The 27,742-nt window shown below is 37.5% G+C and overlaps 1 protein-coding gene and 1 non-coding gene across 8 annotated transcripts in view; one reads left to right on the top strand and one right to left on the bottom strand.

Annotated features, from left to right (window-relative positions):
- The window catches only part of PPP4R4 (protein phosphatase 4 regulatory subunit 4), a 119,621-nt gene that overhangs the window by 53,613 nt on the left and 38,266 nt on the right, over window positions 1-27,742 (top strand). For 3 of the 7 annotated variants that reach the window (XM_004262365.3, XM_049706992.1, XM_049706993.1), the window contains exons 4-10: window positions 12,815-12,962; window positions 13,475-13,548; window positions 16,076-16,182; window positions 17,003-17,110; window positions 22,905-23,026; window positions 25,609-25,731; window positions 27,287-27,456. In XM_004262365.3, the coding sequence (XP_004262413.1) occupies window positions 12,815-12,962; window positions 13,475-13,548; window positions 16,076-16,182; window positions 17,003-17,110; window positions 22,905-23,026; window positions 25,609-25,731; window positions 27,287-27,456 (852 nt within the window). Of the gene's footprint in view, window positions 1-9,315; window positions 9,419-9,594; window positions 10,752-12,814; window positions 12,963-13,474; window positions 13,549-16,075; window positions 16,183-17,002; window positions 17,111-22,904; window positions 23,027-25,608; window positions 25,732-27,286; window positions 27,457-27,742 lie in introns of those variants that run through there. The other 4 variants (XM_049706996.1, XM_049706994.1, XM_049706997.1 and 1 more) reach the window with 4 other exon arrangements.
- Window positions 26,790-26,862, bottom strand: TRNAA-UGC (transfer RNA alanine (anticodon UGC)). Its single transcript has one exon. It is a non-coding gene; the product is annotated as a tRNA-Ala (tRNA).

The raw sequence follows: 27,742 nt of genomic DNA on the forward strand, positions 1-27,742 counted from the left end.
TTATTAGTTATCCATTTTATACATATTAGCATATATATGTCAATCCCCATCTCCCAATTCATCACATCACCACCCCCTCTCCATGCCACATTCCCCCCTTGGTGTCCATACATTTGTTCTCTACATCTGTGTCTCTGTTTCTGCCCTGCAAACTGGTTCATCTGTACCATTTTTCTAGGTTCCACATATACGCGTTAATATACGGTATTTGTTTTTCTCTTTCTGACTTACTTCACTCTGTATGACAGTCTCTACAAATGACCCAGTCTTGTTCCTTTTTATGGCTGAGTAATATTCCATTGTATGTATGTACCACATCTTTATCCATTCGTCGATGGGCATTTAGGTTGCTTCCATGTCCTGGCTATTGTATATAGTGCTGCAGTGATCATTGGGGTGCATGTGTCTTTTTGAATTATGGTTTTCTCTGGGTATATGCCTGGTAGTGGGATTGCCGGGTCATATGGTAATTCTATTTTTAGTTTTCTAAGGAACCTTCATACTGTTGTCCATAGTGGCTGTATCAGTTTACATTCCCACCAACAGTGCAAGAGAGTTCCCTTTTCTCCACACCCTCTCCAGCATTTGTTGTTTGTAGATTTTCTGATGATGCCCATTCTAACTGGTGTGAGGTGATACCTCATTGTAGTTTTGATTTGCATTTGTCTAATAATTAGTGATGTTGAGCAGCTTTTCATGTGCTTCTTGACCATCTGTATGTCTTCTTTGGAGAAATGTCTATTTAGGTCTTCTGCCCATTTTTGGATTGGGTTGTTTGTTTTTTTAATATTGAGTTGCATGAGCTGTTTTTATATTTTGGAGATTAATCCTTTGTCCGTTGATTCATTTGCAAATGTTTTCTCCCATTCTGAGGGTTGTCTTTTCATCTTGTTTATAGTTTCCTTTGCTTTGCAAAAGCTTTTAAGTTTCATTGAGTCCCATTTGTTTATTTTTGTTTTTATTTCCATGACTCTAGGAGGTAGATCAAAAAAGTTCTTGCTGTGATTTATGTCAAGGAGTGTTCTTCCTGTGTTTCCTCTAAGGGTTTTTAGTGTCTAGTCTTACATTTAGGTCTCTAATCCATTTTGAGTTTATTTTTGTGTATGGTGTTACAGAGTGTTCTAATTTCATTCTTTTACATGTAGCTGTCCAGTTTTTCCAACACCACTTATTGAAGAGACTGTCATTCTCTGTTGTATATCCTTGCCTCCTTTGTCATAGATTAGTTGACCATAGGTGCGTGAGTTTATCTCTGGGCTTTCTGTCCTGTTCCATTGATCTATATTTCTGTTTTTGTGCCAGTACCATATTGTCTTGATTACTGTAGCTTTGTAGTATAGTCTGAAGTGTGATTCCCCTAGCTCTTTTGTTTCCCTCAATACTGCTTTGGCTATTTGGGGTCTTTTGTGTCTCCATACAAATTTTAAGATTTTTTGTTCTAGTTCTGTAAAAAATGCCATTGGTAATTTGATAAGGATTGCATTGAATCTGTAGATTGCTTTGGGTAGTATAGTCATTTTCACAATATTTATTTTTCCAGTCCAAGAACATGGTATATCTCTCCATCTGTTTGTATCATCTTTAATTTCCTTCATCAGTGTCTTATAGTTTTCTGAGAACAGGTCTTTGGTCTCCCTAGGTAGGTTTATTCCCAGGTATTTTAATCTTTTTGTTGCAGTGGTAAATGGGAGTGTTTCCCTAATTTCTGTTTCAGATTTTTCATCATTAGTATAAAGGAATGCAAGAGATTTCTGTGCGTTAATTTTGTATCCTGCTACTTTACCAGATTCATTGATTAGCTCTAGTAGTTTTCTGGTGGCATGTTTAGGATTCTCTATGTATAGTGTCATGTCATCTGCAAACAGTGACAGTTTTACTTCTTCTTTTCCAATTTGGATTGCTTTTATTTCTTTCTCTTCTCTGATTGCCAGGGCTAGGCCTTCCAAAACTGTGTTAAATAGTGGCGAGAATGGACATCCTTGTCTTGTTCCTGATCTTAGAGGAAATGCTTTCAGTTTTTCACCATTGAGAATGATGTTTGCTGTGGGTTTGTCATATATGGCCTTTATTATGTTGAGGTAGGTTCCCTCTATGTGCACTTTCTGGAGAGTTTTTATCATAAATGGGTATTGAATTTTGTCAAAAGCTTTTTCTGCATCTATTGAGATGATCATATGGTTTTTATTCTTCAGTTTGTTAATGTGGTGTATCCCATTGATTGATTTGTGTATATTGAAGAATCCTTGCATCCCTGGGATAAATCCCACTTGATCATGGTGTATGGTCCTTTTAATGTGTTGTTGGATTCTGTTTGCTAGTATTTTGTTGAGGATTTTTGCATCTATATTCATCAGTGATACTGGTCTGTAATTATCTTTTTTAGTAGTGTCTTTGTCTGGTTTTGTTATCAGGGTGATGGTGGCCTCTTAGAATGAGTTTAGGAGTGTTCCTTCCTCTGCAGTATTTTGGAAGACTTTGAGAAGGATGGGTGTTAGCTTTTCTCTAAATGTTTGATAGAATTCACCTGTGAAGCCATCTGGTCCTAGACTTTTGTTTGTTGGAAGATTTTAATAACAGTTTCAATTTCATTACTTGTGATTGGTCTGTTCATATTTTCTATTCTTCCTGGTTCAGTCTTGGAAGCTTATACCTTTCTAAGAATTTGTCCATTTCTTCCAGGTTGTCCATTTTATTGGCATAGAGTTGCTTGTAGTAGTCTCTTCGCATGCTTTGTATTTCTGTGGTGTCTGTTGTAACTTTTCCTTTTTCATTTTTAATTTTATTGATTTGAGTCCTCTCCCTTTTTTTTCTTGATGAGTGTGGCTAATGGTTTATCAATTTTGTTTATCTTCTCAAAGAACCAGCTTTTAGTTTTATTGATCTTTGCTATTGTTTTCTTTGTTTCTATTTCATTTATTTCTGCTCTGATCTTTATGATTTCTTTCCTTCTAGTAACTTTGGGTTTTGTTTATTCTTCTTTGTCTAGTTTCTTTAGGTGTAAGGTTAGATTGTTTATTTGAGATGTTTGTTGTTTCTTGAGGTAGGCTTGTATTGCTTGCTATAAGCTTCCCTCTTTCAACTGCTTTTGCCGTATCTCATAGGTTTTGGATTGTCATGTTTTCGTTGTAATTTGTCTCTAGGTATTTTTTGATTTCCTCTTTGATTTCTTCAGTGATCTCTTGGTTATTTAGTTGCATATTGTTTAGTCTTCATGTATTTGTGTTTTTTACATTTATTTTCCCTGTAATTGATTTCTAATCTCATAGCCTTTTGGTCGCAAAAGATGCTTGATATGATTTCAATTTTCTTAAATTTACCGAAGTTTGATTTGTGACCCAAGATGGGATCTGTCCTGGAGAATGTTCCATGTGCACTTGAGAAGGAAGTGTAATCTGCTGTTTTTGAATGGAATGTCCTATAAATATCAATTAAATCTGTCTGGTCTATTGTGTCATTTAAAGCTTGTGTTTCCTTATTAATTTTCTGTCTGGATGATCTGTCCATTGGTGTAAATGAGGTGTTAAAGTCCCTCACTATTACTGTGTTACTGTTGATTTCCTGTTTTATAGCTGTTAGTAGTTGCCTTATGTATTGAGGTGCTCCTGTGTTGGGTGCATATATGTTTATAATTGTTATATCTTCTTCTTGGATTGATCTCTTGATCATTATGTAGTGTCCTTCCTTGTCTCTTGTAACATTCTTTATTTTAAAGTCTATTTTATCTGATATGAGTATTGCTACTCCAGCTTTCTTTTGATTTACATTTGCAAGGAATATCTTTTCCATCCCCTCGCTTTCAGTCTGTATGTGTTCCTAGATCTGAAGTGGATCTATTGTAGACAGCATATATGTGGGTCTGTTTTTGTATCCATTCAGCGAGCCTGTGTCTTTTGGTTGGAGCATTTAATCCATTCACGTTTAGGGTAATTATTGATATGTATGTTACTTACCATTTTCTTAATTGTTATGGGTTTGCTTTTGTAGGTCCTTTTCTTCCCTTGTGTTTCCCACGTAAAGAAGTTCCTTTAGCATTTGTTACAGAGCTGCTTTGGTGGTGCTGAATTCCCTTAGCTTTTGCCTGCCTGTAAAGCTTTTGATTTCTCCATTGAATCTGAATGAGATCCTTGCTGGGTAGAGTAACCTTGGTTGTAGGTCTTTCCTTTCATCACTTTAAATATATGATGCCACTCCCTTCTGGCTTGTAGAGTTCCTGCTGAGAAATCAGCTGTTAATGTTATGGGAGTTCCCTTGTATGTTATTTGTCATTTTTCCCTTGTTGCATTCAATAACTCTTCTTTGTCTTTAATTTTTGTCAGTTTGATTACTAGGTGTCTCAGCGTGTTTCTCCTTGGATTTATCCTGTGTGGGACTCTCTGCGATTCCTGGACTTGGGTGGCTATTTCTTTTCCCATGTTAGGGAAGTTTTCGACCAAAATCTCTTCAGATATTTTCTCAGGTCCTTTCTCTCTCTCTTCTCCTTCCCGGACCCCTATAATGCGAATGTTGTTGTGTTTAATGTTGTCCCAGAGGTCTCTTAGGTTGTCTTCATTTCTTTTCATTCTTTTTTCATTATTCTGTTCTGCGGCAGTGAATTACACCATTCTGTCTTCTAAGTCACTTATCCATTCTTCTGCCTTAGTTATTCTGCTACTGATTCCTTCTAGTGTATTTTTCATTTCAGTTATTGTATTGTTCATCTCTGTTTGTTTGTTCTTTAATTCTTCTAGGTCTTTGTTAAACATTTCTTGCATCTTCTCGATCTTTGCCTCCATTCTTTTTCCAAGGTCGTGGATCATCTTCACTATCATTATTCTGAATTCTTTTTCTGGAAGTTGCCTAACTCCACTTCATTTAGTTGTTTTTCTGGGATTTTGTCTTGTTCCTTCATCTGGTACATAGACCTCTGCCTTTTCATCTTGTCTGTCTTTCTGTGAATGTGGCTTTTGTGTCACAGGCTGCAGGATTGTAGTTCTTGCTTCTGCTGTCTGCCCTCTGGTGGATGAGGCTATCTATGAGGCAAGTTTCCTGATGGGAGGGACTGTGCAAGTTTCCTGATGGGAGGGACTGGTGGTGGGTAAAGCTGGGTGTTGCTCTGGTGGGCAGGGCTCAGTAAGCCTTTAATCTTCTTGTCTGCTGTTGGGTGGGGCTGGGCTCCCTCCCTGTTGGTTGTTTGGCCTGAGGCGACCCAACCCTGGAGCCTACCTGGGCTCATTGGTGGGGCTAATGGTGGACTCTGGGAGGGCTCATGCCAAGCAGTACTTCCCAGAACTTCTGCTGCCAGTGTCCTTGTTCTCACAGTGAGCCAGAGCCACCCCCTGCCTCTGCAGGAGAGCCTCCAACAGTAGCAGGTAGGTCTGGTTCAGTCTCCTGTGGGGTCACTGCTCCTTCGCCTGGGTCCTGATGTGCACACTACTTTGTGTGTGCCCTCCAAGAGTGGAGTCTGTGTTTCCCCCAGTTCTATCGAAGTCCTGCAATCAAATCCCACTAGCCTTCAAAGTCTGATTCTCTAGGAATTCCTCCTCCCGTTGCTGGACCCCCAGGTTGGGAAGCCTGACGTGGGGCTCAGCACCTTCATTCCAGTGGGTGGACTTCTGTGTTATAAGTATTCTCCAGTATGTGAGTCACCCACCCAGCAGTTATGGGATTTGGTTTTATTGTGATTGCACCCCTCCTGCCGTCTCACTGTGGCTTCTCCTTTGTCTGTGGATGTGGGGTATCTTTTCTTGTGAGTTCCAGTGTCTTCCTGTCGATGATTGTTCAGCAGTTAGCTGTCATTCCGGTGCTCTCGCAAGAGGGAGTGAGCGCATGTCCTTCTACTCCGCCATCTTGAACCGATCTCTGGCCTACTTTAGGGTTATCCTTGTCCTATCCCGGGGGGCTTACCAGTGCCTCAGTAAGGCTGTCAAAAAGGCTGCTTAAGTTTTCATCCTCTCAGGAGCGTTTTCTAGAATCAGCAAATGCTTCCAGGGGAAAACCAGGCCCCAAATTACATGCTTACCTTTCTGGGTTTCCATTGTCTCTTAGATCTTGGATGCGAAAATTTTCCACTACCTTGTTAGTTTCCATATGCCTTTGTGTACAGATGATTTTTATATTTTGTCTGGCTTTTTAAATTATCCTCATCATAAGAGCTGATTAGAATTACCTACTCTGCTGTTACTGAAAGAGGAAGTTCCCTTTCCTTTTTTTTTTCCTTCTTAATTTAATCTCAGAACAATATTAATCCCAAATAATTTCTTTTTATATACCTGCATATACCCTGTCATCACCTCTACCCCTACACAGATCGATTGATCATTTTCTAATGATGTGTCAGGAATAGTCCAGAACCTAAAATTAAATATTATGCCAAAACACTCATGATGGATCTTTTTTAAACTTGGAATTCTTCAACACCCTTTTTTTTTTTTATTGGGATGAAATTGTTTTGCAGTAGCAGATCTCCACTTTTGGTCTATATTTGCTCTGTAGGCAATCTTATCCACACACCCTTGGCTTTAAATATCATCTATATAAATTTTATCTATTCTATATTAATTCTTATTTATAACAGATCTTTTCAGAGTATCAGAACTGTATATACAATTCCCTGTTTGTACTCTCTCCTCGGATGCGTCAACGTCACTTCAAAGTTAGCGAGTCCAGAACTGAGCTCCTGCTATTTCCTCTCGACATCTGGGCTCCCTCCAGAGTCCCCTATCCTAATGGGTAAACTTCTTATCCACCTGGCTTTCCAGCAGGGATGTGGGGAGTGAGTCATCCTTGATACCACCTGTCTTTTACTACTTGTTTATACAATCCTGTTTATTTTATGTTTTAAATATTGAATCCACCCACCTCTCTCCAGCAATACTACCTGCACCCTAGTCCAAGCTATTATGAGGGTTCAAGTGATCCTCACCCACTACCTCCCTCCCTTTCCATCCTCCCTGCTTTCTAATCCTTTTCAACTTTATAATCAGCATGCTATTTCAAAGCATTTAAAACTACAATTTGAATATTCTGTTGCTTAATGCATCTAAGGCCCTATGTGATTTGCGCTCTGTCTGCTTCACTAGCCTCTGCCCCACCCCCTTCGCTCTGTGCTCCAGGCACACTGACCTTCTCTCAGCTCCTGGAATCTACCGACCTCCTCCTCACTCCTCAGTGCCGGGAATGCTTGCCTTCCTGCTCCGCTTGCTTTCCTGCCTTCCTTTATCCTAGCTTTTGTCTAGTTATCTCTTTCTCTTCACAAGGTCAGTTGTCACTTCTCAGTGGTCCCCTTTCCTCAGAGGAGTTCACCCAGCGGATGCTCTATGGCACCTTGTACTTCTTATCCTTAGATTTTAACACACTTTTTTTCTTTTTTTTTTTTTTGCCATACGCGGGCCTCTCACTGTTGTGGCCTCTCCCGTTGCGGAGCACAGGCTCCGGACGCGCAGGCTCCGGACGCTCAGGCTCAGCGGCCATGGCTCACGGGCCCAGCCGCTCCGCGGCATGTGGGATCTTCCCGGACCGGGGCACGAACCCGCGTCCCCTGCATCAGCAGGCGGACTCTCAACCACTGCGCCACCAGGGAAGCCCACCACACTTTTAATTACAGGATGAACAGGTACATTGTTAGCAATGCTCATTGCTAAGTCTCCAGCTCCTAGCACAGTGCCTTGAATGTAACTAAATGGTTATTTGTTCAAAATTTGAATGTGTATAATCAATAGCAGTCCCTCAAAGGTAGGGAACCATGTCTTTGACTTTTCTCCAGTTTCCCCGAATACTTAGTATGATGTTGGTACTTAATAAATAGTTGAGAATGAAATTAAAATTATATTTTCAGAATTAGATTTTCATTGGGCTACATTAGAGGGAGATTAGGATGGAAGGGAAAAGTACTGTGACTGACTAGAGAGGAAAGGAAGTGTTACTGGCTTACAGAGACTTGCCATTCTTTCCACTGCCTCTCCCGCCCCCGAAAACAGTTTCTAATTTTTTTCAAAAAATGTTTAATTACATATGACTACAGTGGATCATTTGAAATGGTTATTTATAACTCTTGTGTCCATTAAGTAGTTATTTCTTTGATAAGCACATCCTTTCTTTGCAAGTTTTAAATGACTTTATTCACATTTCAAGCCTAAATTACCCATGATTCTAATTTATTATGTGTAAAAATGACTTGGCTGGGTCGTCCATCTCAAAGTTCAGTTTCAAAACCATGGTATTGAAATATATTGACTTCTTCTGGTGTCCTTGTGACTTTGCATGGCTGGATACTTCATTGCATGTTTGCAGTAGTCACGTGATAGTTACTATTGGTACTGGTATTTCTTGTTTGGAAAGAGATCTTTGGGATATTTTATGTGTACCTCCTCATGAACCTTGCTAATCACTGAAACACACATTAAAAGAAGGGTAAAACACACCTTTTTATCCCTGTCTGCTGCCTCCACTTCATTTTCCCTCTCCGATTTTGATCTTCAGCACTCTCAACTAGTTCTCTCCACCCTTTACTTAAGTGTGGAACGTGGCAGTCAGTGATAGGGAAGAGAGCGAGATACCGAGATACCGTAGTTAATTGTTAAAGGCACTTTAGAGTTGGCATGTTCCAATTATTCATATTTAATTCAGTTGTAAAGTCTTTTATAAATAGTGTAATTTTATAGTGAAAAGAGTTGTTCACTATTAGTGTTAGGTACTAAAAATTCCCACACTTATGACCCTCAAAACCCCAGATATTTTATATGTCCTAGGTTTTTAGTATTTTAATATATAAATCTGTATTATTTAATTTCAAAATAACCGGTGATGTTATCTCTAAAAATATACAAAGATACTTTGTAATTTTAGGATTCCTTTACGTTTAATCAGCACTACTTATGGTAGATATGTTTACCAGTTTTATTTAATAAGTTTAGTTTCCACATGCATGAACCCAAAATCTTTGCTCTTTCGGAGTAAGCCAGTGATTTATTTAGGCTTCTCTATGTTGTGTATTGTAAAGAGAAAGATCTTCTTGATGCACTATAATGCGGGCTTCTTGGCGACAGCGGTTTCCCCCTCTGCAAGGACATTACATTGTTTTACAAAATGCTTTCTTGCACCATTCATGCTAACTTAAGAATGAATTTAAACACAGAAGCATCTAGTACATTTTCCTTCCTTGAGTGGGAATGGTTTTTAAATTCGGAAATGTATCATTAACTCATTTATAAAATGTCTTATTTCATTTTTGAGGAATTCAAGTTGGAATGCCAGCCATACGGTAGTAGATAGTACGTAAGAGGAATGGTAACTGGCGTTAAGGCATGCACTTAAGCAACAGAGGAATTTACTTTTCAGTGTCTTCCAAGGTCCATGAGGATGCACACTTATTTACCCAGAGAGTATGGATCTCACTATGTTTGTCCAGAGGGTGTGACTCCGTGGAGGAGAACACTAACTGGTAAGTATCGAATTCTTATTGTATTCTGTTTCAGAAAACTATGTTTAGAAATCAGTTGAATTTTAGCAGTGATGAAATCTCTTAGTCTGTGCTGGTTTCTTAACAGTGGACAGTCCCAGATGTTGAAGTCAGCACAACAAGAGAAAAACCCAAATCCTGATAAGACTTGAGGATTTTTCGAAAATTAAATGCAAAATAGTTGGGGCAAATGTTGCTGCGGCAGTCAAGACTAAGTAATACAGTAAGAAGATATGAAGTTGGAGAGCTTCTCATGTTCTTCCTTTGCATAAAGTTTGCATACGTACAAAACCCAGGACTTTAATGACTTTAAGAGGGGCAGAATTACATCTCTTGGAACATAAAACAACAGACTCATGTGAACTGGAATGCACATTGTGGCCCTCACAATTTATTTAAATATTTCTTTGCAAAGCACTCTCTGTTTCTAAAGAAAAGCTATGCCTTCTGAAACCTGTAAGTGATGTATCCTGGCCACATCAAATCTTCTAAAAGCATTTTCCAAATCCAGAATTGTTAGTGTGGAACAAATGTTTGTTTTGGAAACAGTAAAACCGGGGGATGTGGGAGGGTTGATGTCAGAGACCAGTTGCTGCTCTGCTTTATGCCTTATCGTTCCTTCTCCTTTTCTTTTCAGCTAGGAACTCTTAAGATACATAATTGACTGGTGATTGAAAAAACTTGTAAAATGACATTTGTGTGTATGATACAAAAGTTTTAAACAAACACAGCACAAAAATCAGCCACCCTAATACGGGATCAGTTTTCTGGGAATTAACCCCACCACATAAACATCTGCCACAGTAAAGCCACTGCCAGATCTTAAGGTTGTTGGAAGCCACGCCTTAATAAATGGTGAATGGAGGTGCAGGGTCTGTGAAGAAGAATTTGTTGCCTGGCTTCGGCATCAGGCAGACAAAGGGTTAAGTCTTAGAGTTGCCAATTACAAGCTTGCTGGCTTTCAGCAAAATACTTGACAGCTCTGGGTCTGTTCCTTCTGCTGTAGAATGATATATGTCATGATGACTGGCAGTGGTCCCACCGCGCTGAATCAAGGGCTCTGGGTACATGGTCTAAATCACGGTTGCAGAGACACTGGGGTGGAAGATGGCAGGAATATCTCCTCATTGACGTGCCAGAAAGAGAATTGAGAATGCATTTCTATGTGATCCATTTTTGCTTTGCCTTGTGTCTAATTCTGCCAATCCCTAATCTTTAGGACTCACTTCAAAATCTCTTGAAGCCACCTTTTAGGAGATGTGGAAAAAGTGTGTGAAGGGAGAGAGCGTCAAGAGCAGAAAGTTTAGGTGAAAGGGTAAGAGATATTCAGTCATCCAGCAATTACTTACTGAACGCCTGCCATGTGCTGTAGGAGTTGGGGATACGGTAGTGAACAAAACAGACAAAAAATTGTGCAGTCATGAAGCTTATGTTCTAGATGTGGGAGGTAGACCATAAACGGATGGACTTGTTGTATGTTGGACAATGGAGATGATAAACCCGTCAGGTCATGGCGAGGGCTGGCGCAAGGGGGTGGCTTTCTGTTTAAAATAGGGTCATCAGGGAAGGGCTCATTGAAAAGGTGACATTAGAATAGAGGCTTGAAAGAGATCAGAGAGGCAACCATGTGGAAATCTGGGAAAAGAGGGAATTGGGAACAGATTTTTGTAAGTCATTGAAAAGGTTTAGACATTTCCTTGAGTGTGTTGGAAAGCCACTGGAGAGTTTTGAGCAGAAAAGTGACGTGATCTGACTTTTTAAAAAGAATCTCTCTGGCTGCTGTAGAGAATAAGTAGTAGAGGGGCAGTGATAGAATCAGGGACTAGTTAGCAGGTTATTAGAGTAATTCAGGCGGGAGATGATGGTGGCTTGGATCAGAGTGGTAGCCGTGGAGGTGATAGGTGGTCAGATTTTGGATCAGGATTGACTGGTCATTTGATTACGGTAAGCGAGGGACTGAGAGGAGTTAAGGATGACCCCGAAGTTTCTGGGTGGAAAGCTGGGAGGGCAGAGTTGTCATTGATTGTTTAGCAGAAGGTGGGAGGAAGAGCCAGTTTTGGGGAGAGGTCAGTTCAGATGATGAGATTCCCACCAGATATCCAAGGGTAGTGGAGAGGAGACAGTTGGATGTACAATGGTCATTATGTAAATGCTCAGTTTGCACAAGTTGGTAAGCCATAAAAGTGCTATTTAAATGATTTCAATTAAATCTCTAAGAAGATGAAGCCATAATTTACATTTTATATATTAGGAAATAATACAGAAAGACCAATTTTCCTAAGATCACAGATATGAAACTTTGTTTTATGGTTGCAAGTTCCACCTTGTTCTACCAACTTTACTCTATTAGTTATAAAATAGGCATACAAGGGAAATTCCAGTAGTTGCCACAATTGATTAAACAAAGTAAGACTTTTAGCTGCCTTTGCATTATGCATACCCACACAGTCTTCTGGAGAAGTATAGGTGATATCTTTGGTGAGGTTTATATGAAAGATAGGGTTTTTTTTTGACTCTTTGATGTGTTTAACTATTCTAATGTAGGCTTTGACTTTAAAAGGTGAGTGGAGATGGCTATGAATATAATTAATTTTTAAAAACATTCTTATATTTAAAAAAATTCCTTTTTAAAAATACAGTTTACTTTGTAGTAATTTGTGTTCTTGTCACTTGTTTAAAGGGGAAAATACATTTGCACAATCTTAAGTGCATTCCTTTTTTATAGTGGAATGCATAATATTTATTTTTTGAAGCAGAAATACAAGTAATAAAAACACATGTGATTGAGCTTTGACATTATTGTAGGTGGGAATGGAAAACTGTACAGTACGAAGAGCAAAATAGAAATTGAGATCTATTAAAAATGACTATTCTAGTATCTAAATGTTTATGTACTTTTTATAATTTTTATGCAATAAAGCAATGGAGTGTTATTTCATAAATCCTGAGACGTTTAAACTTTATGTGGTCCAGGGACTTCCCTGGCGGTTCAGTTGTTAAACTCTGCGCTTCCACGCAGGCGGTGCCGGTTCCATTCCTGGTTGGGTAACAAAGATCCCACATGCCACGTGGCATGGCCAAAAAAAAAATTATATATATTGAATATATATATATATATATATGCTGTTACAGAAAGCCCTGAACGAACTTTTTGGCCAACCCAATAGATATAAACGTTATGTGGCCTAATAAGTTAAACAATCAGGAGCAGATTAATATAGTTTTCTTAAAGTAATAAAAGGAAGTACATATCCTTAAAGGTCATATAGTTATTTTGTGCAATATGACTATGTTTGGTTTCTATGAGCTTGGATTTTTAAAAAATTATAATTTCTGATTTCTCATCTATATAATAGCACACTCTTTCTGATTATACAGGAGGTCCTGCGTGTTGCAGGAGTGGAAATGCAGTTAACGGCTGCGGTATCATTTTTGACCATTCTACAGGAAGAATCAGTGTCGATTCATACATATGCGCACTCCTTCCTCCAAGTCATTCTACTGCATCTGGAGCACAGGGACGCAGGTCAGGGGCCTGACGTGCTTAATCGTATATGTACTTGTAGTTTCTTGTATGTGGCTGTGATGTTATTTGAATTGTGTTAGGCCGATGACCATAACTGAATGAGACTGTGCTGCCTAAGAGTTGATCAGTGGTGTGACTAAAAATAGCGATGACTATTTTTGTACAAAAACTGCACAATTCAGTGCCCTTGAAGCCTGAAGACCCATTAGTTCATCTTATGATTTATACTTTTTTCTTAGATTTGTTTCTTTTACAACATTTATGTTATAGTATTGTAGTACAAGAAAAATGCACACTTTGGGTTAAAGATAGCCCCTCAGTATTATTTTTAAAGATATAAATGTTTTCCAGATATTGGCTAAGACAGAAAAATAGAGAAACTTCTCATAATAGTAATAAAAATAATTATTGCCATTTTACTATTAAATACTATTGTAAATATTAGTGGCTGAGTTGAAACTGAATTTGTAAGTGAGATAGTTAAGTTGGCATGTTTTATCTTTGTCAATCAGGTGTCAGCAACGCATGGCTGGAAACTCTTCTGTCTGTGATAGAAGTATTGCCCAAAGAAACCCTAAGGCATGAGGTAATACTTTTTTTTTTTTTTTTGTAAATTCTAGTACTTAAGTCACTCTAAGATTTTTGTTGTTTTCGTTTTTGATAGAAACGGTATTTCAAAAAAGAATAACGTTATCTCCTACTCTGAAAGCAGCACATATTCATTACAGAAAATTTGGGTAGTACAAAATATAGAAGGAAGAAAAATCATGGTTCTGTACTTAGCTACTTCTAACATTCTGATGTATTTTCATTTCAGAAATGTATTTTCATTTCATTTTCATTTTTTCCCCTGTATATGGTGCTATTTGCTGTGTTAGTGATCATATTGAATTTATATATGGTTGTTTTTCACTTAGCTTTATTTTCCTTATTATTTTCTCATATTTCTCATTTGGTAGTAGCTACAAATATTTTACTTACTTATTAAACATTTAGGCCTGTTTTCAGTGTTTTATTATCAAAGTAAGGCAATAATGAACATCTCTGTGGAGCTTTTCCTGTTTTTCAGATAATTTCCTTAACTGTAACTTCCAAAAAAGTCGAATTACTAGGTTAGAGGGCATTAATATTCTTAAGGCTCTTGACTAAGTAATATGAGAAAATGCCTGTTTCCCTGGGCTTTCATCAGCAATAGCATTCCAGTTAAATTTGTTGGGCCAGATATGGAATTACATTTTCATTGGACATTTTTTGATTATTATGCTGTTGAATATTTTCTCATATATTATTATATTTCACCTCTGTTCTCTTGGAATTGTCTGATCATATCCTTTGATCACTGTTTTTATGTGCTGTTTATCTGTCAGGGTTGCCAATCCTTTGTTATATTTGTTGTAAATAATGTTACCAATTTGTTGTTTGCTTTTTAATGTTCAATATTGTTCAACAGACCCTTCTCTAAAAGTTTTAGCAAATTCAGATGAGAGAACAGGAAAATTAGGAAATTTATTCTTTAAACAAATGATTTTTCATTCTTTGAACCTTATTTCTATATGAATTTCCTTTCAAATATGTCCTGTTGAAAAAGAGTTATCAGTCAATAAAATGTCCTCTGTGGATTTCATTAAGTGTCGTTGCCCCTTCTTTACCCTCGTACAGATTATGGCCCTAGCTCAGTGCCAAAACACTTGCTTGAAAATGGGAAGATCTACCCAGTTATAAGGATGTTTGTATACTTGATGCCAAACATCTAGATGATTACACATATTTAAATATTGAACATAAGGGCTTCCCTGGTGGCGCAGTGGTTGAGAGTCCGCCTGCCGATGCAGGGGACACGGGTTCGTGCCCCGGTCCGGGAAGATCCCACATGCCAAGGAGCGGCTGGGCCCGTGAGCCATGGCCACTGAGCCTGCGTGTCCGGAACCTGTGCTCTGCAATGGGAGAGGCCACAACAGTGAGAGGCCCGCATACCGCAAAAAAAAAATAAATAAATTAAAAAAAAAATTGAACGTAATGTTGACATATTTATACTTTTTGATTAGTGGTGCATGGTAGCATGCAGTTTTTACTCTAGAATGTCGCATATTATTTAACGTGATTTTTAAGATTTTTAAATATGCCTTTTATTTCAGATCTTTGACTTTTAAATTATATTTATCATTATGCATTCAGTAATTCTGGCTACTTTGTTGAGAGGAAAAAAGTTGACCCTTTGATTAAAGTTATAGTTAGAACTTGGGGGGATCGTAGTACCACCTAGTATTCTGATCTCCATTCTAAGTAGATGAGAAACCTTGGGATGAGAAATAGCAAGATTACTTAGACAAATTAAATAGCTGGGACCAGAATCAGGGACCGATCTTCATAATTCTTTGCAGTCTGTCGTGCTGTTGAGTTCGAGTGCCCAGGACATACACAATACAGTATCAGAGTTGGGCTGTTGTATTCAAATGACAGAATTACCTTAATAGAATCTTTTTGAAGTTATAATGTTTTGCTTGCTTCAGGACAAATGTAAACATTAATCTATATGGAACAAATTTCAGGGTATCTAATAATTAACTTGCTTTTTTTCTTTTGAAAAATGTATATTTCACAACTATATGCACAAACAGATCATTAGAGAATTCACCATAAGCTTTAATTCAATTTTTTTGGTGCCTAATTGGTTTGTTTTGGTTTTTTTTTTGCGGTACGCGGGCCTCTCACTGTTGTGGCCTCTCCCATTGCGGAGCACAGGCTCCGGACGCGCAGGCTCAGCGGCCATGGCTCACGGGCCCAGCCGCTCTGCGGCATGTTGGGTCTTCCCGGACCAGGGCACGAACCCATGTCCCCTGCCTCAGCAGGCGGACTCTCAACCACTGCGCCACCAGGGAAGCCCGGTGCCTAATTGTTTTTGATTGCATAATTTATCATCATCTTTGCCTTAATAATCCAAGAAGGCAAATAAAATGAGATCCAGGTGATGAACAAACATGCACCTCAAAATGTAATTGCGATTCTATAAAAACGTTTAGAACATTAAAATAGTCTTTGAAGAAAATAGCTGACATTAGTGTCAAGAATATATAAAATGTTGTGAATTTGTTCTCTGAATCTTTTCTCTTTAGATTTTGAATCCACTTGTTTCCAAGGCACAACTTTCCCAAACAGTCCAGTCTCGTTTAGTTAGTTGTAAAATTTTAGGAAAATTGACCAACAAATTTGATGCCCTTGCGTGAGTATTTGTATATAATTTTTTGTCTACTTTATTAAATTGATTTAAAATGTATAATGACTATATTATTAATAATTATATTAGATTTGTATTATTCCATACTGTTTACAGTTTAGCTGATCTAAATTTACAGAATATAGAATTCTCGGGAGTCTACTTATTCAGAGGCATTTCTTCTTGATATGGCCTTTCAAAATCAATAAGGGTAACTTTTTTTCTATTTCCCATCTTAGTCATCTCTGTCACATACCTTGTGTAGTTTTGAGGATAAAATAAAATTATCTTACAGACTTCAAAAATTGGTGAACATTGACATAGAGATAGATTTCTGCTTTTTTCCATCAGCTTTTTTCCATCATTGCTATGAATTCGTTATCTTGAATAATTTATCTTACTTTGAGGTTTTATAGAGAATGTTTACAATTTATATGCTACACTCTGCCCAGATGATAAATACCAAGTGGAAAGAATGGAATGTTGTGTAATTATGACACAAGAGTAAGATATAAAATTGACGAATATTTTGGTTGAGGGTTGCTAGAATCAGTCCACTTGCCTATAGCCTTTTATCGTAGCTAAGATGTTTTAGCTGCCAATTACAAATTAACCATTATTTAAAAAGACTCAGTCATATACATAATTTAAAAGTAGCTGTTAACATCCAAATGTAATAACATGTAAATATACATTGTAAATGATAAAGTTCTTTATTAAGGTATGTTTGTTATTATTAAGCTAAGATTTTGAGGATAATTTTTTGAAAATATTAATTATTCTAAAATACTCACCCATTTGCATGTTTCTTTCCTCTCTCTCCAAGCATTAAAAGAGAAATTCTTCCCTTGGTAAAATCACTCTGTCAAGATGTAGAGTACGAAGTTCGATCTTGTATGTGTCGGCAATTAGAAAATATAGCTCAGGGCATTGGGTAAGTATACTTTCAATTCCTTTTGTCACAGTTTTATTTCTGGATTGTCAGACATGTGTATCCTGTTCTGTATTCCACGAAAGCATTCTTTTAAAGGGCTAAACTTTATATGATCTTTAAAAATGATCATAGTAAGTACTTTCTGATGTGTTTATGTTAAAAGAGATAAAAGTGAAGATGTTTAGTATGGTGGGTTAATGTTAATTTCTTTCCTTTTTACCTTAGTTACTTACTTATCACTCCGAACCCCTAGATCCAGGAAGGGAAAATTGTCCGTGTTTTGAATAGAATATACCATGCTCAGACTATAGCTGTACCGTATCTTTTAGCTGGCAGCTGTGTTACTGGGTCATTTCAGATGAAATTATTCAGTGGAAGTCTGTCTCCTGTGCGGCTCTGCCCTTCCAGTGTCTGCTTTGTAGGTCTCCTTGTCTTCTGAGTGTGCGAAGCTCAGGAAGGAGAGGGATAGGGCAGTCTCTTCTCTTCACCTGTAAAAACTACTCTCACGTCAAGGTATAAGTATGATTTTAAAGGAAATTTTATCTAAAAACCATCTTGGGAAACAGTTTTTTTTTTTCAAGTATCCTAAATTGGTACAAAAAACTTTGGAACCTCTCAGTTTTACTAGAAATTGCAGTGATTTCTCCTGGTTCTTTGTTTCACAAGCAAGGACAATCAGGTTGTTGCCATTAAAATTGCTAATTAAAAAAAAATCTGGGCCAATATTGAAGGCTTTAGAAAGACTTTAGAATGTCATACAGATTGAGGGTACAGTAGTGTCCTCTGTCCTGCATCCACCCTTGCTGAGTAGGATTTAAGTATTGTGTGGAAGCTTAACATTTCAACAGAGTAATCAGTTCCTTAACCTTGATCTCAGAACCAGCTTCCTTCCTTCTGTTAGGTCTTCTAAGGCTAGGCTGACTCTGGATCATTGTGGACCATAATTAATTCAGTCTTGCCCAGATCTGTGCCCCTTAACCAAGATCAGAACCTATTAGGAGAATATGCTGTTGTCTTTTTGTATTCTGTTTTTTTTTTTTTGTCACTGAAATTTTGACACAGTGGATATGGGTCTTCTGAAAATTAATATATGATTATTGCTTAAGGATTAATTTATAAAGGTAAAACTAGAAAGAATCTACCTAGCTTGTTAAGTTAGAATGCACTTGTTAAGTTAGAATGCTTGGTTGTATAATATTTATTTAATTTTGAGTTCTTACATATTATTAAAGACATAATTATAGGACTTTTGTGTTATGCTGGCTGAAAATTACTAAGACCTGATTCATATTCTTTATTCTCCCTTTGAAAAATACATAAAACTAAAGAGAGGTACACAGGCTTTTTTCTTTCAGCATTGAAAATTAGGAATATTGTTAAGATCTGATGGTTACCAAGAGCAATTTTCTTATAGTCAAGGCTAGATGAGGCCCTGAGATAGGTGAAAGGAATTAGGAAGAGAAAACTTCAGAGATTGGCACCGGTTTGATACTACTGCTCTGGGAGTTAATGTTCCTAAGGCATTTGGGATTGAGATGTGCTGGGAAGAGGCCCAAGAACAGAACAGAATTGGGTTTGTAATTTTGTGTTTGCTGTGGCTAGCAAGGGAAGATTTACTGACCATTTAAGTTTAACCAGAATTGAGCACAATTATTTATTAGTAAGATGATCAGGAAGCAAAATGAAGAGATTCTTCTCAAGCTAGCGTATCCATATGAAATAAAAGCTTCAAAACACTGGAAAGCCACCGTGGATTGTGCACCAGTTTAGGATCAAAGAGGACAATTCTTAGTCTGTCAGATTAATAGTGAATAGTATTATGAAGAGGTCATACACAATCATTACAAGAAAACAAGTGTGCTGAATAGACTTCTCCTTGTACAGGGATGACTAAAGAGAAAAGAAAAACAGACTTGGGATCTACAAAATGATCCTTCAGTATTAGAGGGGAAGAACATACAGCACTAAGATCAGAAAGAAAGAACATACTTTTGAAAAAGTTGACCAGACTTCTAATTATGGTGATATACTAAACAAGATAACCTGAAAATCCTCCCATTACAATATGTGGCAAAATTCAGCATCCATTCATGATTAAAAACTCTCAGGAAGCTAGGGATGAAGGAAACTTCCTTAATCTGATAAAGGGCATGTATGAAAGAAAAACCTATAGCTAACATCATACTTAATGGTAGAATTGAATGCTGTCCCCCTATGGTAACAGCTGGCAAGGATAGTTTTCATCACTTTTATTCAGTCTACTGGAGGTTCTAGCCATTGAAATAAGGCAAGAAGACAAAAACCTAAAAGGTCTAAAGATCTGAAAGGAAGAAGTAAAATGTTTTCTATTTGTAGATGACATCGTTGTTTACACAGAAAATCTTCAGTAATTTACAAAACAGCTATTAGAACTAGTAAATGGATTTAAGGATGTTTCAGGATACAAGGTTAACATACAAAAATCAATTGTGTTTTTGTATACTAGCAAAAGATAGTTAGAAAATGAAAATTTAAATTTAAAACTTTGAATGAAATTTTTAAATGAAATTTTAAAATTCCACTTATTTATTTTAACAAAAAATGTACAAGACCTACACTGAAAACTCTATACTCTACACTGAAAAACCATAAAACAATGTTGAGAGAAATTTTTAAAAACAGATATATACCATATTCATGAATTGGAAGACTCAATATTGTTAATATTGTTAAAATGTCAATTCTCCCCAAGTTGATCTAGCAATTCAATGCAGTCTCGACCAAAATTGTGCTGTTTTGTAGAAGCTCATTCTAAAATTTATATGAAAATGCAAGTGACCTAGAAGAGCCAAAGCAGTCTAAAAAAAAAAATGACAAAGACTGTGCATTACCTGTTTTCAAGACATAATAAAACTACAGTAATCAAAAGAATGTAATGTTGGTAAAAGGATAGACATGTATCAGTGGAAGAGAAGAGAGAATCCAGAAACAGAATATGGTGGATTGATTTTTCAGTAGAGTGTCAAAGCAGTTTAATGGGGAAAGGAAAGTCTTTTCAAAACATGATACTGGGATAACTGGATATTCATAAGAGAAAAAAATTGAACATCGATTCTCACCTCTCACCATACACAACGACTAACTTGAAATCTATAATAAACCTAAATATAAAAGCTAAAACTATAAACTTGGGACTTCCCTGGTGGCACAGTGGTTAAGAATCCGCCTGCCAATGTAGGGGACACGGGTTCGAGCCCTGGTCTGGGAAGATGCCACATGCTGTGGAGCAACTAAGCCCGTGCGCCACAACTACTGAGCCTGCGCCCTAGAGCCCCCGAGCCACAACTACTGAGCCTGCGTGCCCAAACTACTGAAGCCTGCACGCCTAGAGCCTGTGCTCCACAACAAAGAGAAGCCACCACAATGAGAAGCCTGCACACTGCAACGAAGAGTAGCCCCCGCTTGCTGCAACTAGAGAAAGCCCGAGTGCAGCAACGAAGACCCAACACAGCCAAAAATAAATTAATTAATAAATTAAAAAAAAAAACTATAAACTTCTTGGAGAAAGTATAGGAGAAAATCTCTGCGGCTTTGGGGTAGGCAAGGATTGTTTAGATAAAAGTCATGAACTATGAAAGAAAAATGTGATAATTAGACTTCATATTAAAAAAATCTGTTTACTCTTTAAAACGAGTCAAGTCCAGAATGGAAAACTACTGATACTCACAATACATATATCAAGCTTATATCCAGAATATATAAAGAACTCTTACGACTCGATGATACAGAACTCTTTTTTTTTTTTTTTTTTTTTTTGCTGTACGCGGGCCTCTCACAGTTGTGGCCACTCCCGTTGCAGAGCACAGGCTCCGGATGCGCAGGCCCAGTGGCCATGCTCACGGGCCCAGCCGCTCCGTGGCATGTGGGATCTTCCTGGACCGGGGCATGAACCCGTGTCCCCTGCATCGGCAGGCGGACTCTCAACCACTGCGCCACCAGGGAAGCCCTATACAGAACTCTTACAAACAGTCCAGTTAAGAAATGATTAGTATGTTTGAACAGATATGTCATAAAGGAAGATATAACACATGATGAAAAAGCACATGAAAATGTATTCAACATCATTAGTCATAAATGGAATGCAAATTAACACCACAGTGAGATACTACTACACACTAACTAGAATGTGTAGTGTAAAAAGCCTGTCAGAATCAAATATTGATGAGAATTTGGAGTAGCTGGAACTCTAATACACTGCTGGTGGAAGTGTAAAATGGTGGAACCCACTTTGGAAAACTGATTGGCATTTACTTAACAGTTAAACGTATATCTTCCATATGACCCAGCTATTGTACTATAAAGTGTTTACCCAAGAGAAGTGAAAATATATGTCAACAACAAGAATTGTTTTATATACACAAGTTTATAGCAGCTTTATTTGTTTTACCTAAAACCGGAACAATCCAAATGTCTAGCCACAGGTGAATGGAAAAATAAAATGTGGCCTGTCCGTACAACGGAATACTATTCAGCAATAAAAAGGAATGAAGTACTGATACATGTGATATTATATCATGGATGAATCTCAAAATCAGTATGTTAAGAGAAATAAATCAGACACAAAAGGATATATACAGTATGTCAAATACAAACTAACATATAGTGACAAAAAGCAGACCCATGATGGCCTTTGTCAGACGCAGATTGTAAAATTCAGATATAATGGGATTGATGGTTGGTTCTTGTCCTCTGCCCTTATTTTTGTCTTTTGTCAGATTGGAAGTCTGTTGATGAAGGGGGAACATGTAGGGAAGGGCCAAGCCAGAACTCTAGAGGCAACTTGTCTTGTGAAAAGAGAGCTGGAGATGCGTAGGTCCCCAGTGTTTCTTCAGACCCAGTCTCCTTAGAACAGGTCAGTGGAGAAGGCACAAAGGAGAGGGTTCCTCGAATTGATTGTGCTGTCCTGGCTGACCATAGAACTCAGAATCATCATCAGTATTTAAGCTGAAGCAGACAGCTACCATCAGATGACTCCAAATCACACAGCCAGACCCCAGAATTCCTGGATGGCTCTCTGGGCAAGCTTGCTTATTTCGTTCATCTTGTTATTCCTGACCCTGTATTTTACCCCCTTTTGACATCATGAAAGGGTTAGGTTGTAGTTACGAGCATCTAGACTGATAAAACTGGACTTATACAGATATTAGGATCTTTAGATCCTTAGATCCTTAGACTTCTATTCCATATATGTCTGGCTGGGGCAGAATTTACATGTGAGGGAAGAGAAAGATATTCTTATAGATATATTAGTTTAGGCAATATGCAATCTACACCCACTTCCTGAAAAAAATTGCCTATAATCCAGTTTGCTAAGAGGAACTAATGAAAAAGGGAAAATATTTGTATCATACATGTAAGTCCCCCATAATGCCTTATTTCCCCTCAACTTTTATAATATGGCAAGTGGGCAAAGAAAATGAGCATATACTTCATAAAGAAGAAGTACAGGTGGCTAATAAACATTTATTCAGTCTTATTGTTCAACCATGTTAGTTGTCAGAACAATACATTCACTTACTGAGTATATTGAGCAACTACCATAAGTTGCCTAAGTAAATATGCAATTGCTATCGATGTTTCTTGTATTCATACTATCATGCTTTCCCAGCCAGACTGCGAGCTTCCAGACAGCAGGAGCCATATCCTTACGATGTTTCCTATTTTCTGTAACACTTAGCTCAGTGACTTGGTCTTAGTAAGTTCTTGATAAAAATGTGTTGGTTTGATTTATTTTCTTCTATTGCTTATTGTGCAGGACAGAACTTACAAAAAGTGTGGTGCTCCCTGAATTAATAGAACTTTCTAGGGATGAAGGCAGCAGTGTGCGGCTTGCAGCTTTTGAAACTTTGGTTAATCTGCTCGACATATTTGATACAGGTAAATCTTCATGTGGACACATCTTTGCTTCTGAAAGCATTGTTTTTCCATGTTTTGTATCACTAGTAAGGAGTAAAGGTAGCTGCAGGATGGAGTTTCTTATGTTAACTTTCATGATAAATGTTAGACTTCCCTTCTTCTCTCTCGGTTATGGTCCTTTCTCTTTTGGTGCCTTCTCTGCTGCCACTTTTCCCCTCCTGGCACCTGGTGTTGTTGAATATTTCCTACCCTTCTCTTTCCTTTCATCAACATTTAACTGACTAGTATGTAGGGCTAAGAATTTGGGTTGGTGATTAGTTTTTAACTTGCTCAACTAATTGACCCTAAGACAGATCTTGACTAAAGGAATATCTAAATTAGCTTCCTCTACTTAATATTTTAATGCTGGAAATTTCGTGGCCACAGGAGGAGAAATCTGGGATGGGATATTTGGGTGGGAATGGGTAAGGAGGTGTTTCTTAGTGTTGTGCAAATAAAATCACAAAGACAATTAAATTAGTTGCTCTACTGAGTGTGTGACTAGATTCTTAACCAATGTTAGACATTAGTTCAGTGCAAATTAACTATTTTGTCAGGGTGAAATTTGGAAGGGGAAATGTCAAGTACTCAGGTGCAAAACACTATTGTGTAATTGTAGGATTCCTTTGTTTTTGTTTTTAAATTTATTTATTTTACTTTTGGCTGCATTGGGTCTTCATTGCTGTGTATGGGCTTTCTCTAGTTGCAGAGAGCAGGGGGGCTACTCTTTGTTGCGGTGTGCGGGCTTCTCATTACGGTGGCTTCTCTTGTTGTGGAGCACGGGCTCAGTAGTTGTGGCGCACGGGCTTAGTAGTTGTGGCGCACGGGCTCTAGAGCACAGGCTCAGTAGTGTGGCGCATGGGCTTAGTTGCTCCGCAGCATGTGGGATCTTCCCGGACCAGGGCTCAAACCCGTGTCCCCTGCATTGGCAGGCAGATTCTTAATCACTGTGCCACCAGGGAAGCCCCTGTAGGATTACTTTGGATTAATAATATTTTAACTGAACTAGGAGACCCTTTTAAAGATTATTGCAATGTGGACAATTATGATGTATGGATGTTACAGAATAATAATTTAGGCCATTGGATGAACCAGAGGAGTAGCAACAGCAGTATCTGATAAGTGAACAAATGAATCTCTTTGTCCTAATAATGGGGCACCCTTAGGCATCCAAACTAGAAACATGGGCATCATCTCTGATCTGGGGCTTTTCCTGCCCCTCACTCGGTTATCACAGATCTGTCCTAACCTGTGTTCATGGCTTTATTTCTTCCCGTTCTTTCCCACTCCTCTGGCATCTGGTGCTCCAGCCGCATTTGCCGTTATCTTGGCATACCAAATTCTTTCAACCTCTAGCCTTTTCATGTTCTCTTTTTTCACCCTTCCCTCTATTTTTCTCCTAGCCAGCTGTTTCTTTTCAGTGCCCAGTTCAAAACAGTGTCTTCTCTGACATCTTCTAAATCCCTTTATACCAGGGGTTGGCAAACTATGGCCTCTAGGACAAATCCTGCTGCCACCAGTTTTTGTAAATAGAGCTTATGCGAACACAGCCACTCCCATTTGTTTATGTATTGTCTGTAGCTGTTTTGTGCCAAAGTGACAGAGTTGAATACTTGGGACAGATAAACTACAAAGCCTAGAATATTTGCAAAAATAGTTTGCAGACTCCTGCCTTATACTAACTATTAAAATAGTGATCACATTGTCTTATGATATTTTTTGTGTTTGACTTCTTTGCTGGTCTGAGTTTCTCAAGTTCAGAGAACTTTTTATTCATCTTTCTACTTCTGTTAATGCTTGTTGTCTGAGAAATTCAATAAATGTCGAATGAATGTTATTTAGTAAAAACAGTGGGTATGGTACTGAAATGTGTTGATAATAATAACAGTAATAATAATAATACCAATAAACCTGTTACAGGGTTTTACTTAGTATTGTCAGACCCTTAATAAAGTAGTGATTTATTCTGAAAGTTTAAGAGAACTGTGGGAAATTCAGGGAGCATTTGGAATCAAAACTTAAATATTGTTGATATCAGAAACTTATGACCTAAGCAGGCATACTCAAAGAATGAATTCACTTTTTAAAAAAGAGTTGTATAGGAAGGAAAAGCGAAGAAATTCATTATACAGAATGTAATATAAGCTAACTTACTTTCAATCAAAAATGAAATGACAAAATGCAGCATGGTGTGAGATGTATGCAGAAGAGAATTCCTGCTACTCATCTATTTATACTAGTAGTATTAGCATTCTTGTAGTTATTCAGACTCAAAACCTCAATCATCTTAGCTTTTTAATTTGTAGTCACTCTATAGTTTATTCCCTATGGCCTGTGGTGTCCAGTCCAAACCCCTTAGCCTGGCGTAAAAGTTTTTGATGTTTCCCACTTATCTCTCACCTATTCTTTATGTCATCCCTCCATCATCATTGTTTTCAGATATTTTCTGTTACTCTGAGACTAACATAGTAATTTTTCTTTCTGGAATTTGTGTATATGCATTAATTTCTACATGTGCAGTGTGGGCAACTGGATCTAAACTATGTTTTATTCTTGTTTTTCAGATGACAGAAGTCAAACTATACTTCCCTTAGTGAAATCGTTTTGTGAAAAATCTTTCAAAGCAGATGAATCAATTCTTATTTCCTTATCTTTCCATTTAGGAAAACTATGCCATGGACTGTATGGTATGCTATGTCCTAAGAATGTCAAGATTATAGATAATTTTTCCCTTTTCTTTTAGCCACAAAACTTTAGCTCTTCAGTTGTGAAGCCTACCCTTTAAGTGTGTAAAATCTTAAGAGATCTTAGAATTTTGATAGCATAATTTAGAACAGTTAGAAATGACTTTTTCACTCGTAGAACCTATATGAAAGAACAATCGCAGGGGCTTCCCTGGTGACGCAGTGGTTAGGAATCTGCCTACTAACGCAGGCGACACAGGTTCGAGCCCTGGTCTGGGAAGATCTCACATGCCACGGAGCAACTAAGCCCATGCACCACAACTACTGAATCTGTGCTCTAGAGCCCGCGAGCCACAGCTGCTGAGCCCGTGTGCCACAACTACTGAAGCCCACACACCTAGAGTCCCTGCTTCGCAACAAGAGAAGACACTGCAATGAGAAGCCTGTGCACCACAGTGAAGAGTAGCCTCTGCTCACCGCTGCTAGAGAAAGCCCACGCACAGCAATAAAGACCCAATGCAGCCAAAAATAAATAAATAAATAAAATAAACTATTAAAAAGAAAACCAAAACAATGGCAGAGTGAAGTAGGCATAGCCTTTTAAATTTCTGAATATTTTATCTTTATGTATTAGTTGGTATATGATAATAGAAGCTCAGGTATATTAACTATTGTGCATAGTAAGTATACTCTTACTAACTTTTTGTAGAATAATTAATATATCACATGAGCAGTTCAGCTTAGAATGCGGAATAATACCTGTAACTCTTGGCATTCTGAACATATTACTCAGTTCTTAGCTTACTAAAATAATGTAAGCATTAATTAAATTATAACAATCTAGCATAGAAAACATATTTTTATGCAGATTGTGGACTTTTAATAGACTGTTGAAAAAAATTATTGCAATATATGTTGAGTTACTAGCTTCCTAAGACGGTATGTGAATGTGGAACCAGTGCATTCCATTGACCAAAATTATTTTGAGTTTACTTCACCGTCTTTCAGATTCCTTTGTTTTTTTTTTTTTTGGCTGGGCCTTACCGCTTCTGGGATCTTAGTTTCCTGACCAGGGATTGAACCTGGGCCCACAGCAGTGCAAGTGCCAAGTCTTAACCACTGGACTGCCAGGGAATTCTCTCAGATTCCATTTTTAAGCTCCTTCTCTGCAGACATATGTGCATGTCTTTTCTGTAGGCAACTTTAGCATATTTACCATAAGTAAATAGCAATAATGCCTGTCATATTATTATTGTAGTGACTCATTAGTGGTATATACAATGGTACATGCTGCAGAAATTAATGCAGATGTAATTCCTGTGTTGCATAGTTTTATACTATCGAAATTAAAATGAAAATATTATTAAAATTAACATAAGGTGAAGAACCATTAGATTTCTTCACAATAGTTATTCTTTTTTCATTGTTGCTTTTATTTATGATTTCCAACCATTTATTTAAATATTTGGTTCCAGTTATTTTTATTGCACTTTGCTTTTCCCTTTTTAATTATTGTTTTCAATTAAAATGTTGAGCAAAGGTTTTGCATTTGTTTTAGGAATATTTACTCCAGATCAACACTTGAGATTTTTGGAGTTTTATAAGAAACTTTGTACATTGGGTTTGCAACAGGAAAATGGACACAATGAAAACCAGATTCCACCCCAAATCTTAGAGCAGGAGAAGAAATATATTTCAGTACGGAAGAACTGTGCTTATAACTTTCCGGTAATAAATTATACATTTGTATTGGCTAAACGTTTTAATTTTAACTTAAAAACGTGAATAGATTGCATTGAAAAATAATGCCATATTTGACACTTGCTACATCACATTATGTCTGGTGTATGTTGGTTAATTTATATTTATCTCTGTGTAAGTATATATATTAGAATTATATGCATGCATTTGGATCTTCCAAATATGGTTTATAACTAAATTATGATTCAGAGGACATGATTCAGTTTAAGTGACATGATTATAATAAGAGGTGTTGATGCATGTTTTTCTCTCC

Source organism: Orcinus orca, chromosome 2, assembly GCF_937001465.1.
Source record: "Orcinus orca chromosome 2, mOrcOrc1.1, whole genome shotgun sequence".
Taxonomy (NCBI): domain Eukaryota; kingdom Metazoa; phylum Chordata; class Mammalia; order Artiodactyla; family Delphinidae; genus Orcinus; species Orcinus orca.